Source organism: Pristis pectinata, chromosome 10 (assembly GCF_009764475.1).
Source record: "Pristis pectinata isolate sPriPec2 chromosome 10, sPriPec2.1.pri, whole genome shotgun sequence".
Taxonomy (NCBI): Eukaryota; Metazoa; Chordata; class Chondrichthyes; order Rhinopristiformes; family Pristidae; genus Pristis; species Pristis pectinata.
In genome coordinates this window covers 53,971,323-53,989,181 of record NC_067414.1, presented here as the reverse complement: position 1 = coordinate 53,989,181, position 17,859 = coordinate 53,971,323, and the positions used below count along the sequence as shown (strand labels likewise).

At 44.1% G+C, this 17,859-nt stretch overlaps 1 protein-coding gene across 3 annotated transcripts in view; it reads left to right on the top strand.

The window, feature by feature from the left end:
• enpp4 (ectonucleotide pyrophosphatase/phosphodiesterase 4) overlaps nt 1-17,859 on the top strand; it is a 72,372-nt gene that overhangs the window by 49,757 nt on the left and 4,756 nt on the right. For all 3 annotated transcript variants that reach the window (XM_052024139.1, XM_052024140.1, XM_052024138.1), the window contains 2 exons: nt 3,999-4,882; nt 9,241-9,411. In XM_052024139.1, coding sequence (XP_051880099.1) covers nt 4,054-4,882; nt 9,241-9,411 — 1,000 coding nt within the window. In that variant the 5' untranslated portion in view covers nt 3,999-4,053. The remainder of the gene's footprint in view (nt 1-3,998; nt 4,883-9,240; nt 9,412-17,859) is intronic.

The window sequence follows — 17,859 nt, the reverse complement described above, 5'->3', positions numbered from 1 at the left end:
AAGCGATAATCATTTCATTTGAGTAACATCTCCAACAATTCAGCTCTCGCCAAGTTCGCCATTGAAAAGTCAGCCCAAAATGCAAATAAACTTGAATTGAAATGATTCCTTTTTGGTCATTGGTAAACTTTTGTTATAGGGGAAGTCTTAAAACCGATTATAAAGCTGGGATTGCACACAGGCTAGCTGAGGTAGGCAAGATATTTTCAAAGAAGGATGCTCACTAGCTAGATCTTTAAATTACATTTTTCCATCACACAAATACCAGTTTCACATTGTGTTTTGGTTTATTTTTAATTTCCGCCCTCTGGGTTTCTCATTCAGCACAGTATAACATTCATTGTAGATAACCAGCCCATCTTTATGAATGAGGACAAATTCAGGTTTTTGTTTACAGCATATTTCATAGTTAAAAAGCAAATATCTGTTGACACTGGAGATTTGAAATGAAATTAGTAAACTTGGGAACACATTCATCTGATCATGCAACTGTGGATGAAGAAACTAAGTTATCTTTCAGTGTTCTTTGGCTGACAATATCACTGTTCCCATCACTATCCTGTTGATCATCTTATAACCTCAGGAGTATGATTGAAAACAGACACAGTTGTAGGTGTGGTCTGACCAATATTTTACATAATTCACCAGCAGATGAAAGAACCAGTTTATTTGGTTATTTGATCATGACTGTTATAGACCACACTGCTGCATGAAACCTTGGTATGAATGGAGATCAACTATCTTCAAGCTCCTTTCAAGTCTTAAATGCATTTTTTCTCATCTGGTGTGTGTGGTGGTTGATTTTTTTTTAAACAGATAACATTACATTTCTGCAGTTTTGACAAATGGCCATATTTGAGCTCATGAGAACCAATACTGGGTATTGATTAGTGAAACCATCTGGAAGAAGTCTTTTCCAACTAATTGGTAAATTGTTTTATTATTGTCACATGTACTGAAGTACAGTGAAAAACCTTGCTTTTGCATGTTACATAGTACGTGGGAAAAACAATAACAGAATGCAGAATAAAGCATTACAGTTACAGAGCAAGTGCAGTGCAGGTAGACAATAAAGTACAAGGCCAAAACGAGGTAGATTGTGAGGTCATGAGTCCATTTTATCATACTAGGGAACTGTTCAATGGTCTTATAACAGCGGAGTAGAAGCTGTCCTCGAGCCTGGTGGTACATGCTTTCAGGCTTATGTATCTTCTGCCCGATGGGAGGGGGGAGAAGAGAGAATGTCCAGGGTGGGTGGGATCTTTGATTATGCTGGCTGCTTTACTGAGGCAGCGAGAAGTATAGCCAGAGTCCATGCAGGGGAGGCTGGTTTCCATGATGTGCTGAGCTGTGTCCACAACTCTCTGCAGTTTCTTGCAAAATCCCTATTAGTCCTTGTGACAAGAATAATCAGATTGGAAATTGGGTTGCATTTTACAGTTTACTTTGAGGAAGAAAACACTAGTAAATAGCACCAATATGTTTACACCATGTCAAGTACAGTTACTAAAGAATGGATAGAGATGATCCTGAAATTATAATGTACAGATTGCCATTTATCAGTTTAAATTTGTACATATTAAGTGCCCGTGTACTGTTGTAAGCTGAAAAAAAGGCATATAAATTATCTTTACAATTTTTCCACTCCTTGAAGTTTGGTGAGTTGATTTTTAAAGTTGCTTAATCAGCCGCAGAATTAATCCCGGAGAATTTAGAAAGCATAGGGAGTGGTCTTTAGGTGCAACATTGTGGTACAATAGGGGAGGTGTTGGCTAAAGTACTTCATGATCATGTCTCACGATTAATAATTGAAAACTTTCACTATATTTGCGGTCTGAGTAAAGAGGTGCTTCTCAATGAGATTCCTGAAGCTTTCTTTGTTTTAATTGAAGTCTGGTAGGTTAGATCACATTTTGGCATGAATCAAATTACCTTCAATAGATGAGAAGAACTGTCAATCAAATCATTGGTAAAGGAGCATTGTGCTGTGAAAGACATTTATTACTCTTCATCTGAATTCTCCTTGGAGTTATTTGACCAAATCAGGTTTTGTTTTGGAATAGATTCTATTCACAGTTTCTGTAATTCAGTTTTCTGTTTCACTTTTTCTGTTCTTGCTTCTTTCATTTTTTTTGCCCTTTTTTAAAAGAAATGGGTTTCTCCTATTTTGAGCAAAACACAAGCATCCCCCATGTTATGGGAAGGGTGGGGGGGTTGCGTTCTTAGAAAATGGGTCACATTTCTGATTTTCCGTAATGCGAAGCTTAATTATCTGCTCATGTGCCAGGAAGTGAAAGTTGAAAAAAAAGTTTGTATTTATTTACTTTTTAAATATAAATTTCATAAGAGGACATTTTTATTCCATATCTCAGATTTATTTGGATGTGATTTGTGACTTCGGTAAGGGCAAATTTCCATTACCCAAACAGTCATAACGTGGAGGTTGCCTGTACAGTTCCTGTTTTAAAAGTAATGAAGGTTTGTCAGTTACTGTCTCCAGATGTTTGTATATGCCTAACATTTTCATTTTATGGACGCATGAAATTTTATTTAAATATTGAGTTTTTTGTAGTGACTTAAGGCATCACACTAGAAACAGAAACATATTGGTATCTTTTAAGGTTACTTTGCAGACATCAAATGACTGCATTTCAGATCAATATGCAGCACTCCTTTTGTACAGCCCTGAAAGTGGAAGGCTCATCACATCAAATTTAGTTCCATTATAAAGCTGGTAGTAAAATAACATTATAGAGGCCTGGCAATGAGGACAGGCCTTGGCTACAATTTGGAGGATGGAGTGGCTCTGCCCTTGAACAGGATAAGTAAGCAAGTCCTAACTGAGGGGAGAAGTATAGCCTGTCTCTGGAGCAGAGGAGGATTAATGCTTCCTTCAGAGCCCTAGAGGAGCATTCCCGTTCCGCCTGGTCCACCAGAAATCTTGATTTAAAATAAAACTCAGTTCCAGAGCCTCTTCTGCTACAAAATCCAACACTAGGTACACTTGTCAAAACTGCTTCCTGTCCCGGCCTTTATTTGAAATTGCTGATCAGGCCCTGATGACGATATTAGATTAAATTTACATATTGAAACTGGAGCCATGCTTCTTTAATATATGTGCTTCTCTGTTTGCAATTCCATAGACAATGGAGACTGTATCTGTGTGCAGCAAGACCAGGTCAACATATAAGCCTTGTCTTATAAATGAAAGTAACATTCAAACCACACACATGTGAGGCAATAAGAGAGGGGCTCACCATTGCCCCTTGATGTACAGGGGCATTATCATCACCAAATTCCATACTGGGGCACAAATCAGGATGGATTGCAGTGCTCTCCCGTTGCCTGGCTGAGTGCAGCTTTTAAGTACAGTAAAGAAACTTGAACTTGTCCAGAGAAAAGCGACCTGACTGGCATCCCGTTCACCATACTAAGCATTCACCTCCAGTATAGCCTGGCTGCAGTATGTGCAACCACAAAATCTACTGCACCAACTCTCCATGACTTCTTCAACAGCATTTCCCAGACTGGAAAGACAGAGGCAGCAAATGATGGAACATGAGTAGCTTCAGATAGCCCTCAAGTCACGCACCATCCGCATTTGGAAATATAATGCCATTCTTGTATTATCACTGGGTCAAAATTTTTTAATGCTTTACTTGGGAGCAAATGGACTGCAACAGTCCACGAGGTGGTTCACTGCCACCATCTCAAAGGCATTGATGGGTGGATGATGAATGGTCATCTTTGCCATGATGGATGTAACTCATGAATAAGTTAGAGAAAAAGCCCACACCTTTTTATCACAGAGTTTGATACTGACTGGTATCTTAGCCTCCTTGCTACTCTCTTTTACATTGATAAGTGCTATCAAGATCAGAAATATGAAGATTTTGTGATCCTGGAATCATTTTGTAAAGTTTTCCTTCATGATATAGTTTCTGGCAGTCATTTTTATAACAAAAACTTGCCATTTAATGATTTTCTTATATTTTCAGTGCATCAAGTTGGCCTCGCAGAAGACAGTGGAAGCTTTGAGAAAACAATCCCGCAATGTCTGTTTTCTGGGTTTATTTCATGCTGTTTGCATCTGCATTCCTTGAGTGTTTCTGTAGTAGTGCAACAAACAACTCTGAGGTTAGATTACTGCTTGTGTCTTTTGATGGGTTCAGAGCCAGTTACCTTGAACGTTACACATTTCCTAACCTTCAGAAGATGATCACTGATGGAGCCCTGGTGAAGCATGTAAAAAATGTGTTTGTTACCAAAACCTTCCCAGATCATTACTCCATTGTCACAGGCCGTTATGCAGAAAGCCATGGTATTGTAGCCAATTACATGTATGATACAGCCACCAACAAGACATTTTCAACCTTTCGAGATCAAGATCCATTTTGGTGGAATGAGGCCACTCCAATATGGGTGACTAATCAACGGCAAGGTCACAAGAGTGGTGGAGCAATGTGGCCTGGTACTGATGTGTCTATACACAATACAACCCCTTCCTATTACTTAAATTATAACCGCAGTGTTCCATTCAGTAAGAGAGTTGACCACATCATAGAATGGTTTTCCAATTCAACACACCCCATTAATTTTGGTACATTGTACTGGGAGGAGCCTGATTCTACTGGACATCATTATGGACCTAATAGTAAAGAACTGGTCAAAATGTTGAAAGAAGTGGATGATAACATTGGCTATTTAATCGAGCAACTTCAAAAGACTGGACTGTGGAACATAGTTAATGTAGTTATCACCAGCGATCATGGGATGGCGCAGTGTTCTGATAAGAAAGTTATACAACTGGATAATTGCATTGGACGTGGTAACTACACTCGGGTGACTTTTTCTCCAGTGACAGCTATATTGCCTCTTTCAGGTAAGTGCTAATAAAAGTAGTAATAGCTATACAATAATGACTGATCAACTATAATAGCAAAATTGTTTTTAAAAGTTATAATATGAATATAGGTACAGGTGGCTAAACTCCATATTCTTAACAACAACTCTTTCTTCACAGAAAGTTTTAGAAGTCAAAATGAAACTAGCCAAAGAGACTTACTGTAGCAGAAAATTGTAAATGTCAACAAATATAGAAATAGCAGGAAGAAATAGACACTGGTTTGAAAATGTAATCTAAATAAGAATGGAAATTATGTAATGATCTTGATATCTTAATTTTAATGCAGATATTATTAAATTATATTCTAAAGAATTTAAATATTATTCCAATTATTAATCCTTTAATGAAAATGCACAAGGAAGTACCATATCAGTGCAGAATCATATCCGCGGATGGAATAATCAACATAATAATAAGACTGGCAGGTGCCATTTACCAATAGTGGTCCTTTGATCGTGCAAACATCATAGCAGCTCTGTTGTTTGTGACCATGTGACTCATATGGTGTTTATAAACAAATGATATCTGTTGATGCAGAATGTTCATACATAGAGGCCTTAGATAGGGTCAGATGTTGAGAATTTGATCAGAGTGTGAATTCAATGGAGAGAAGGAAGGAAGAGGTCTTGCCACCTCCTGCCAATACTTGAGAGTTTGCAGACAATATCCTGAGTGAATGCTTCTGATATAGATTTCTCAGTTTCTGATCTCTCTGGTTCAGCCTTTGAACGAGATTTTGAGTTCGATGCACACCAGAAATAAGGGAGGAGGTAGAAGTACCTGGACAACCTGGTATTGATTTATTATTCTCATGTGTACTGAGATCAGTGGAAAAAAAATTGTTTGCGTGCCGTCCAAGCAGATCTTGCCATGCGTAAGTACATCAAGGTAGTAAAAGAAAACAGAACGCAGAATATAGTGTTGCAGCTACAGAGAAAATGTAGTACAGGTAAATGAATGAAGTGTAAGGGCCACAACAATGTAGACAGGGAGATCAAGAATTCATCTTTAGCATTCGAGGTCTGTTCAAGAGAGAGAATGGTTCAAGAGATCCATTCAAGAGTCTGCAGGATATAAGCTGTCCTTGAGTCATGGGGCAAGCATGGTAGTGTAGCGGTTAGAGTAACGCTATTACAGGGCCAACAACCTGGGTTCAATTCCAGCTGCTGTCTGTAAGGAGTTTGTACGTTCTCCCCATGTCTGTGGGTTTCCTCTGGGTGCTCCGGTTTCCTCCTATGTTCCAAATACGTACAGGTTAGAAAGTTGTGGGCATGCTAGGTTGGCGCCAGAAGCGTGGCGACACTTGCGGGCTGCCCCTAGAACGCTCTACGCAAAAGATGCATTTCACTGTGTGTTTTGGTGTACATGTGACTAATAAAGATATTTTGCTTTCAAGCTTTTTATTTCTGTTTGACTTGGTGCAGGACTGAACCGCACCTCATCTGGCTAGGATGGAGGTCGGGGACAGGATCAAAACAATAGTTTATAATATACGGAATAAAGGGAACCCCAAGTGAGATGGAGAATATGAAACATTTTTTTTAAAAAAGTTACCTGTGGGATTGGTATTTGTACCTACTGAAGTAAAATTCTGATAATCTGTTATCCAATCACTCAGAAATCCTGATCCTTCGGCAACTGGCTCACCAGGGCCTGGTTCCTGCATTCTCTTAAACCTTACAGGGTTCACTGGCCAATTTATTATTCTACTGTTTTAACATCTTAAAAATAAGTCAATTAAAAGTGTCTGGAAAATCTGCTTGTCCAGCATGGAAATCCCGAGCATGCTGGAAGAACAGAGCTTTATGATACTAGTGAGGATAGGGTCAGAGGTCAGCCAGAATGCTGACCATGATATCATGGAGAGAAAGTTGACCAGAGGAGTGATGTGGAAGGGAAGAGTAAAGGACAGAGAGCATTTATGGTACCAGTGCTAGGGCTTTTTCTCTTTGGAGAGAAGGAGGATGAGAGGTTACTTGATAGAGGTGTACAAGATGATAAGAGGCATAGATCGAGTAGATAGTCAGAGACTTTTTCCCAGGGTGACAATGGCTAACACGAGGGGACATAATTTTAAGGTGATTGGAGGAATGTATAAGGGGGATGTCAGGGCTAAGTTTTTTACACAGAGAGTGGTGGGTGCGTAGTATGCACTGCTGGCAGAGGTTGTGGGGGCAGATACATTAGGGACTTTTAAGAGACTCTTGGATAGACACATGAATGATAGAAAAATAGGGGGCTATGTGGAAGGGAAGGGTAGAAGCAGGATAAAATATCGGCACAACATTGTGGGCCATAGGGCCCGTACTGTGCTGTAGTGTTCTACGTTCTGTGTTTAACTCTGAATTGTAAGCCACCTAGTGACAGTGTGAGGAGCGTCTTTAATTGGCTTGAGGAAGTCATTATGGCCCATGTTTGGGGAAAATAATGCAAGGCACATCAAGCAAGAGGTTCTGTTTAGAGAAAGCCAGTTCAAGGAGCTAAAGAAGAGGACCTGGGGAAGAAGATTGCTATAGGGATAAGCAAGTTGTGGAGGTAAACACCAGGATGGTGGAATGAAGTGGGAAAGAAAGGTTCTATTTGATAGGAAACACATTTTTGAGATAAAGGAACAGTACCATTGGGACTAGACCCACCTGAATTTGTGTGGTCCACAGTCCACACAAGCATGTAAAGATAATATAAAAGCCTAGAAATTATAGCATACCAGTTGAGTTGTGCTTTATGATATTTATGTGGGATGCCTATTGACTCTTTTGATGCTTCAGTGAGCAGCTGAATCAGCAACATACTTTTCCATTTGTGTGGTACATTGTATGTCTGGGAAATGAAGACATAGTTAGAGGAGCTGGGAGGCAGAAAGGGCTGGCGATTAGGGAAATGGGAAGGAGGCAGTCATCCGTCATAGGATTGAGCTGGGGGTTTGGCCTGAGGATCAGGGTTGTTGGAGCAGGGGTGTGGAATTAGGGGCCATAGCCAATCATGAAGTTGAGAGGGTATGATTTGTGGGTTGAGGGCTTTGATACAGTTGTTCGAGGGAGGAAGGGCACAAAGGAGAAGTTTTTCATGGGCAAACTAATTTCCCACACAGTAGTCCAAAAAGTGTTGCATGGTGAGTGACATCAATTGATGACTCAAATTTCCAGAGTACTGCAACATTACTCTGAAATGGTCATTGCATTTTACACTTGGTAAAATAAGCGCAGCAGAATGGTGCGGCTAGTAGAGTCACTGCCTCACAGCACCAGAGACCCAGGTTTAATCCTGAGCTCATGCTGTCTGTGTTGAGTTTGCACCTTCTCCCTGTGACCATGTGAGTTTCCTCTAGGAGGTCCAGTTTCTTCTTGCATTCCAAAGATGTGTGGGGTTGGTAAGTTAATTGGCCACTGTAAATTGCCCCCAGTGTGCAGGTGAGTGGCAGAATCTTGGGGAGGGGGGGGGTTGATGAGAATGTGGGGAGAATAATGGGGATTAATGGGGAATGTGGGGATTAATGTAGGGTTAGTGTAAATAGGTGTTCGATGGTCAGCATGGACTCGGGCCAAAGGACCTGTATCTCTCTATAACTCTAATCAGTGTTATGCTATTAAATTTCTAGACAGATGTGAGAGTTCCATTGCCTGCTTATAAAAGAAAATCTCAAAGATTTTGGGTCAAATACAGAAGCTTTCAGAGGCGATTAATCACAATTGAGAGCTTTCATTTTAATTGTGCTCTTTTGCAGGTGCTCTATTATGCTTGTATTTCTGGGTGCAAGAAGAGCAAAGATACCTTTTGAATGTGGTTTTTTCCTTATTGTACTAAGTAATTGTATGATCATCAAAATTGAAAAATTGTTTTGTATATTTAAGTTCGTATTTTCAGTAATTTAAAATTACTTAATTTGACAGTTATTTGTGATTAAGTCAATTTTTGGCTCTATTAATCAAACAGCCCCATATCATTCTTAAAGAAAGAATTTCTTTTGAATGCAAAATTTAAAGTTTTTAAACACTGCTTGTTTGTGGCAATTCAGAATGGTGTCATGTATGCTAGAACCACTGACAACAGGCAAAGTGGAAATTCTACTCCAGCTTGTTAATAACTTGTATCTAGTTAAAGCAACCTTAATTGGACTGATGGTTACATTACTGGGTCAGAATCTTGAGCAACAGTTATTCAAACTATAATAGATCAATTAAGTCTCTAAATATTGGATTGTATTTTAACAGCCAATACCTTTCATTACTGGGCAGGCTTGATCAGCATTCTGACATTGTTTCATTTTTTTTCTTCATTTCAATTCATTTTGATTAGTTTTTACATAAAGATGTCATTCTTTTTGTTTTAACCAGATGTAAATTATGTGTATAAATTGCTGTCAAACTGCGATAATCATATGAAAGTTTATTTGAAAGAAGATATCCCAGATCATTTCCACTACAAGCACAACAAAAGAATTCAACCAATTCTCCTTGTTGCTGATGAAGGATGGACGATTGTTCAGAATGGAACAATCCCACAATGTAAGTCCAGAATGTAAAAGACTTTTTTGACATTTGCTTGCCATTAACTAATCTGAATTGAATTTTATCCTGGTGTTGTTTCAGTTTGTTTCATTTGTGTATATAAAAAGTTCTAACCAATGAGCATCAAACCCTCAAATACAATAATTAAATCAGTAACTTGTGTAGGATCAGGCAGAGAATTAAATTGAACACTTGTTTTAATTAACATAAGAAACAGTCAAGGTCAGAAACTGCAAGTAGATTTTCATTGGAGCTTTTACTATGCAAGAATAAAATTATTTTCTCATAATTGCATGTGGATAATCATTCAGACATGCAGAATTATTCATTACTGAAGCAAACGTTTTGTTTTCTGGAGGAAAGTAGATAAATCAAAGAGTACGACTGACCATATAGATTTTCAATTTCATACAAGGGTCTCACTGAAAACACACTATAGAGGAAAAAAAAACAAAAAAATGTTAGTGAGAGATGTAGCCACAGAGATATCAACCATCTAAGGTTACATGCCAGGTCCTACCAATTTGTGTCTGCCTGTTTGTTAGTTAGGGCTGAACTATTCCAAGTCTATGGTAAAGATGTCTGGCTCACTGTTGTATCGTGCTTTTCTCAAAGATATTAGGCTACCTTGATGTCCAAGTGCTTTCAACATAACATTTTATGGATCAGGTACACACTACAGGCAAAGTGTGAGTTTCAATTGTGGCTAACACTAATCTAACACTTTGTGGCGACTCACCGTCTAGTCGGGCGAACCGGCTCGGCAGTCGGGTCGCGCGGTGTCGGAGCGACGAGGCCCAAGATGGCGGCGGGCCTCGTCTTTCCAAGCGACGGGGAGAACCCGCACGCGGGTAAGTCCTGATGACGTAGGACTTACGTCATTGCCGGTTTTTTGGGCGGGAGTTTTCTCCCTTAAAGGGCCCGCGCAAGGCGGGGAAAAAAAACAGTTTTGTTTGGCAATCCTCCGAGTGAGTCTTGTTTTATTCCGCGGTAGCAACCGCTACATTGGTGACCCCGACGGTCCAAATGGCTTTTGGACCCGCGAAATGGACGACAGCGCAGCAGCCAACGCAGTGGCCCTCAAGCTGCCCACCTTTTGGACACTTCGGCCCAGCGTCTGGTTTGACCAGGCCGAAGCGCAATTCCACCTTCGGCAGATCACCTCCGACTCCACGAAGTACTACCATGTGGTTAGCTCTCTGGACCAAGAGACAGCTGCCCAGGTTGGAGACTTCATCCAGTTGCCTCCGGAGGAAGATAAGTACCCGGCTTTCAAAGACCTTTTGATCCGGACCTTCGGCCTCTCCCGTCGTGAGCGCGCCGCCCGCCTGCTTCATCTGGATGGCCTGGGGGACAGATCCCCATCCGCCCTAATGAATGAGATGCTGGCATTGGCCGAGGGACACAAGCCATGCCTGATGTTCGAACAGGCCTTCCTCGAACAGCTCCCCGATGACATCCACTTGTTGTTAGCTGACGCCGACTTCAGCAACCCCCGTGAGGTGGCCGCCCGGGCAGATGTCCTGTGGAGGGCCAAGCGCGAGAGCGGTTCATCCGTCAGTCAAATCACCAGGCCGTGAGCCCAACGCCCGCCTCGCCCGGCCCCAGCAACCGAGCAGCCACGCCCCAGGAACGCAGACGACGACACGGGTGACCAGCTGTGCTTCTACCATCAGAGGTGGGGTGCGGAGGCCCGTCGATGCCGCCCACCCTGCAAGTTTCAGGGAAACGCCAGGGCCAGCCGCCGCTGATGGCTACGGCGGCTGGCTGCCGACAGAGCCTCCTCTTCGTTCAGGACAAGAAATCTGGACGGTGTTTCCTCGTTGATACTGGAGCGGAGGTCAGTATTTTGCCCCCGACAGGCCGCGACACTCGTGACAGGCCACCAGGTCCTCTACTCAATGCCGCCAACGGTACAACGATACGGTCTTTCGGCACCCGTACCCTTCAATTACACTTTGGCGGCAGCCGTTTTACCTGGACCTTTACCCTTGCCACCGTCGCCCGACCACTCCTAGGAGCCGATTTCCTTTGGGCCCACAACCTGTTAGTCGACCTGCGAAGGAAGCGGTTAGTTCACTCTAGCACTCTCCGGACCTATCCCCTGGGAGAAATCAGCCCACCAGCCCCGCGCCTGGATTCCATTTCCCTTTCTGGCGACGATTTCGCCAAGCTCCTAGCCGAATTCCCATCGATTTTGGCACCTTCGTTTACAAATTCTAGGCCCACACATGGGGTACGACACCACATCGTTACCACAGGGCCACCCCTTCATGCCCGAGCACGGCGATTACCTCCAGACAAGCTCCGCCTGGCAAAGGAAGAGTTCCGTCACATGGAGGAGCTGGGGATTGTTCGCAGGTCAGACAGCCCCTGGGCCTCCCCCCTGCACATGGTCCCCAAAGCCACCGGAGGGTGGAGGCCCTGCGGCGACTACCGCAGGCTGAATGACGCCACCACCCCGGACCGCTATCCCATCCCTCACATCCAGGACTTCGCAGCGAACTTACACGGGGCCCGCATCTTTTCCAAAGTGGTCCTCATTAGAGGATACCACCAAATCCCGGTCCATCCGGATGACGTCCCCAAAACTGCGATTATCACCCCATTCGGCCTGTTCGAATTCCTTCGGATGCCGTTCGGCCTTAAGAACGCCGCGCAGACCTTCCAGCGGCTGATGGACGCGGTAGGCCGAGACCTGGACTTCGTGTTCATTTACTTGGATGACATACTGATCGCCAGCTGTAACCGCCAGGAACACCTTTCCCACCTCCGCCAGCTGTATTCCCGCCTCCGCGATTTCGGCCTCACGATTAACCCGTCCAAGTGCCAATTCAGACTTGACTCTATCGATTTCCTCGGCCACAAAATCACCAGCGACGGGGCAACACCCCTACCCGCCAAGGTGGATGCTATCCACCATTTTGCCCGCCCCGACAAAGGCCTACAGGAATTCCTTGGGATGGTCAACTTTTACCATCGTTTCATCCCTGCAGCAGCCCGTATCATGTGCCCTCTGTTCTTGCTGCTGGCTGGTAAGGGCAAGGACATCATCTGGACTGACGAGGCTGCGGCTGCTTTCGTTAAGGCCAAAGACGCCCTGGCAGATGCCACGATGCTGGTACACCCCAGGACTGACGTCCCGACTGCCCTCACGGTAGATGCGTCCAACCCCGCGGTGGGTGGGGTACTGGAACAGCTACTCGAAGGCCGCTGGCAACCCTTGGCATTTTTCAGCAAGCACCTTAGACCGCCCGAACTGAAGTACAGCGCTTTTGATCGGGAACTTCTAGCGCTGTATCTGGCGGTCCGGCATTTCCGATACTTTCTAGAAGGCAGGCCTTTCACCGCTTTCACCGATCATAAGCCTCTGTCCTTTGCCTTCTCCAAAGTCTCCGATCCCTGGTCAGCTCGTCAGCAGAGACAATTATCCTACATTTCCGAGTTCACAACTGACATCCAACATGTCTCCGGAAAGGATAATGTTGTTGCTGATGCACTTTCCAGACCAACCATCCACAACCTATCCTTGGGTGTCGACTACACGGCCCTGGCTGAAGCACAGCAAGCCGACGACAAACTGCCCAGCTACAGAACTGCAGTCTCGGGTCTACAGCTCCGAGATTTCTTGGTTGGTCCAGGTCAGCGGACCCTACTTTGCGACGTTGCGACTGGTCAGCCCCGCCCTATAGTCCCTGCAGCCTGGCGGAGACGCGTTTTTGACTCGGTACATGGGTTGGCGCACCCGTCCATCAGATCTACTGTCCGACTGGTCGCCAGCAAGTTTGTCTGGCATGGCCTGCGCAAACAGGTCAGTGAGTGGGCCAGGACTTGTCTGCACTGCCAGACGTCAAAAATCCAGCGACACACCAAGGTCCCACCACAGCAGTTCGAGCCTACCCGTAGGAGGTTCGACCACATACACGTCGACCTCGTGGGCCCTCTGCCGGTTTCAAGAGGAGCCCGGTACCTCCTTACTATCGTGGACCGGTTCACGAGGTGGCCTGAGGCAACCCCCCTGACTGACATCACAACTGATTCCTGCGCCCGAGCGCTGCTCACAACTTGAGTCTCACGTTTTGGCGTTCCGGCCCACATCACTTCAGACAGAGGCACCCAATTCACTTCCAGTCTCTGGGCTGCATTAGCGAACCTGCTAGGGACGCAGCTGCACACCACCACGGCCTACCATCCTCAATCAAACGGGTTGGTGGAACGTTTTCACCGCCATCTAAAATCGGCCTTGATGGCCCGCCTGAAGGGTCCTAACTGGGTTGATGAGCTGCCTTGGGTCCTGCTCGGCATACGCACTGCCCCCAAAGAAGACCTCCGCACTTCGTCAGCTGAGCTTGTATACGGGGCGCCACTAGTTGTCCCCGGGGATTTCATACCTGCCCTTCGGGACCAAGGGGAACAACCCCCAGCAGTCCTACAAAGACTGCGCGAGAAGCTTGGCGCCTTGGCCCCGATTCCCACCTCATGGCACGGTCAAGCCCCATCCTGCCAGCCCAAGGAACTACGGGACTGTAAGTTTGTTTTCGTTCGCAGGGGCACACCTCGGGCGCCATTGCAACGACCATATGAGGGACCGTTCCGAGTCATACGGAATAACGGATCCACTTTTATTTTGGACATTGGAGGCAGGGAACAGGTTTTCACGGCGGACTGCCTCAAACCGGCCCATTTGGATCTGCAACAGCCTGTCGAGGTTGCCACGCCGCGACGCAGAGGCCGCCCCCCTAAGCGGCAGCTGGCACAGCCCACGGACCTTGGGGACTGTCTCGCCGGTTCTGGGGGGGGTTGTGTGGCGACTCACCGTCTAGTCGGGCGAACTGGCTCGGCAGTCGGGTCGCGCGGTGTCGGAGCGACGAGGCCCAAGATGGCGGCGGGCCTCGTCTTTCCGAGCAACGGGGAGAACCCGCGCGCGGGAAAATCCTGATGACGTAGGACTTGCGTCATTGCCGGTTTTTTGGGCGGGAGTTTTCTCCCTTAAAGGGCCCGCGCAAGGCGGGAAAAAAAAACAGTTCTGTTTGGCAATCCTCCGAGTGAGTCTTGTTTTATTCCGCGGTAGCAACCGCTACAACTTGATCTTTTTCGGTGCCTTGGAAGATAATTTAATTTTTTAAAATATACTTACCAGTATAATTTATTTTTCTTTGGCACTATTTTAATTTTAACATGTCAAAATGTTACAATTTTCAAATGCTTGTAAATTAAAACCCAAAAATCTCAGGATCTGCAGATTCCACAGTGAAGAAATTTGACCTAGCCTCTCACCTTCAACTAATAGACCTGCATTTTAAGTATTGCAAACTTACTTCAGTGGGAGCTGATGCTGCTTTCAGTACCCTTATCATAGATCAGGGAAGTATAACGTTTTAACATTATGCAGCATTGATTGTACAAACAAACTGGCTCTGGGTAAAAACAAAAGGTGGCACGAACCACAGCAAAGGATGGGTTACACCTGAACTCCAAGGGGTCCAATATCCTGGCGGGAATGTTTAATATAGTTGTTGGGGAGTGTTTAAACTAACTTGGCAGGGGGAAGGAAACCAGGATGTTAGGATAGAGGAAGAGGTATATAGGAACAAGATCAAGACAGTGTGCAGTGAAGATGGTAAGAAGGACAGGCAGGTGAAAAGACAGGATAATTTGCCAAACAATAGAAATACAGTGAAATCAGTAGCAGATACTGGTCTAAATGTACTATATTTAAATGCACGGAGCATTAGAAATAAAGTGAATGACCTAGTGGCGCAGCTACAGATTAAAAAATATGACATTGTGGCAATCACCGACTCATGGCTTAATGACAGATGTGATTGGGAACTGAATGTCCAAGGGTACACAGTGTATAGGAAAGATAGACGGGTAGGCAGAGTGGGTGGTGTGGCCCTGATGATGAACAATGATATAAAATCAATAGAAAGAAGGGACATAGGGTCAGAAGAAGTAGAATCCTTATGGGTGCAGTTAAGAAATGGCAAGGGTAAAAGGACAATAATAGCAGTTATATATAGGCCCCCTAACAACAGCCAGGATGTGGACTATAAGTTACAGTTAGAAATAGAAAAAGCGTGTCAGAGAGACAACGTCAAGATAATTATGGGGGATTTTTACATGAAGGTGGATTGGGAAAGCCAGGAAGGCTGTGGATCTCAGGAGAGCGAGTTTGTGGAATGTCTACGGGATGGCTTTTTGGAGCAACTTGTTGATGAGCCCACCAGGGGATCGGCTGTTTTGGATTGCGTGCTGTGTAACGAACCAGAGGTTATTAGGGAACTAAAGGTAAAGGAACCATTAGGAACTAGTATCACAATATGATTGAGTTCAGTTTCAAATTTGAAAAGGAGAAGCTGATAGCAGGTGTGTCAATATTTCAGTGGAACAGAGGAAATTACAGTGGTATGAGAGAGGAGCTGGCCCAAATTGATTGGAAAAGTAAGCTAGTTGGAGGGAAGGCAGAAGAGAAATGGATGGAATTTCTACAAGAAACAAGAAAAATGCAGGACAGATATATTCCAAGAAAAATGGTTATGAATGGAAAAATGGCACAAATGTGGATAACAAGAGAGGTTAAGGCTAAAATAAAAGTAAAAGGGAGGGCATACAAGGAAGCAAAAATTAGTGGGAAAACAGAAGACTGGGAAACTTTTAAAAACTTACAGAAAGAAATTAAGAAAGTCATTAGGAAAGAAAAGATGAATTATGAAAGGAAGGTGGCAGATAACATTCAAAAGGATACTAAGTTATTTTTAAATATATGAAGAGTAAAAGAGAGACACAGGTTGATAAAGGACCAATTGAAAACAGTGTGGTAGAGATTATAATGGATAACAAAGAGATGGCAGAGGAACTAAATGAGTATTTTGCAGCGGTCTTCACTGTCGAGGACATCAGCAATATACCTGATAGTCAGGGGTCTTGGGGATAGAACTGAGTTCAGTCAAGATTACTAGAGAGAAGGTGCTCAGGAAGCTAAATGGACTAAAGACAGATAAGTCTCCCAGACCAGATAAAGTGCACCCTCGGGTTCTGAAGAAGGTGGCTTTAGAGATTGCGGAGGCATTGGTGATAATTTTCCAGGTATCAATAGACTCCGGCATGGTTCTGGAGGACTAGAGGGTTGGAAATGTAGTTCCGCTGTATAAGAAAGGTGGGAGGCAGTATGAAGGAAATTACAGACCTATTAGTCTGACATCGGTAGTTGGAAAGTTATTGGAATCGATCCTCAAGGATGAGGTTATGGAATACCTAGAGGTGCAAGGCAAGATAGGTCCAAGCCAGCATGGTTTCATGAAGGGAAGATCCTGCCTGACCAACCTATTGGAGTTTTTTGAGGAAATCTCAGGTAGGGTGGATAAGGGAGAGGCTGTGTATGTTGTGTATTTAGACTTTCAAAAGGCCTTCGACAAGGTGCCGCACAAGAGGCTGATTAATAAGATGAGAGCTCATGGAATTACAGGTAGGATATTAGAATGGGTGGAGCATTGGCTGGTAGGCAGAAAGCAAAGGTGGGAATAAGGGATCCTGTTCTGGTTGGCTACCAGTTACCAGTGGTGTTCCGCAGGGGTCGGTGTTGGGGCCGCTTCTTTTTACATTGTATGTCGATGATTTGGATTATGGAGTAAATGGTTTTGTGGCTAAGTTTGCAGACGACACCAAGATAGGTGGAGGAGTAGGGAGTATTGAAGAAATAGGAAAGTTGCAGAGAGACTTAGACAGTTTAGGAGCATGGGCAAAGAAATGGCAGATGAGATTCAGTGTTGAGAAATGTGCGGTTGTACACTTTGGAAAAAGAAACAAACGAGCAGATTATTATCTAGATGAGGAGAAAATTTAAAGTACAGAAGTGCAAAGGGACTTGGGGGTCCTCGTGCAGGATACCTTAAAGGTTAACCACCAGGTCAGATCGGCGGTAAAAAAAAAGCGAATGCTACGTTGGCATTCATTTTGAGAGGTATAATGTATAAAAGTAAGAAAGTGTTGATGAGGCTCTATGGGGCACTGGTGAGGCCTCATTTGGAATACTGCGTGCAGTTTTGGGCCCCAAATCTTAGGAAGGATGTAGATGTTGGAGAGGGTTCAGAAAAGATTTACGAGGATGATTCCTGGAATGAAAGGGCATACATATGATGAGCGTTTGTCGGCTCTTGGACTGTACTCACTGGAGTACAGAAGAATGAGAGGGGACCTCATAGAAACATTTAGAATGTTGAAAGGACTGAACAGAGTAGATGTGGCTAAGCTGTTTCCCTTGGTGGGTGAGTCCAGGACTAGAGGGCACACAGTTTTAGAATCAGAGGGTACCAGTTTAAAACAGAAATGAGGAAAAATTTCTTTAGCCAGAGGGTAGTGAATTTATGGAATTCTTTGCCACATACAGCAGTGGAGGCCCAATCATAGGGGGCGTTTAAGGAGGAGAATGATAGGTATCTAATT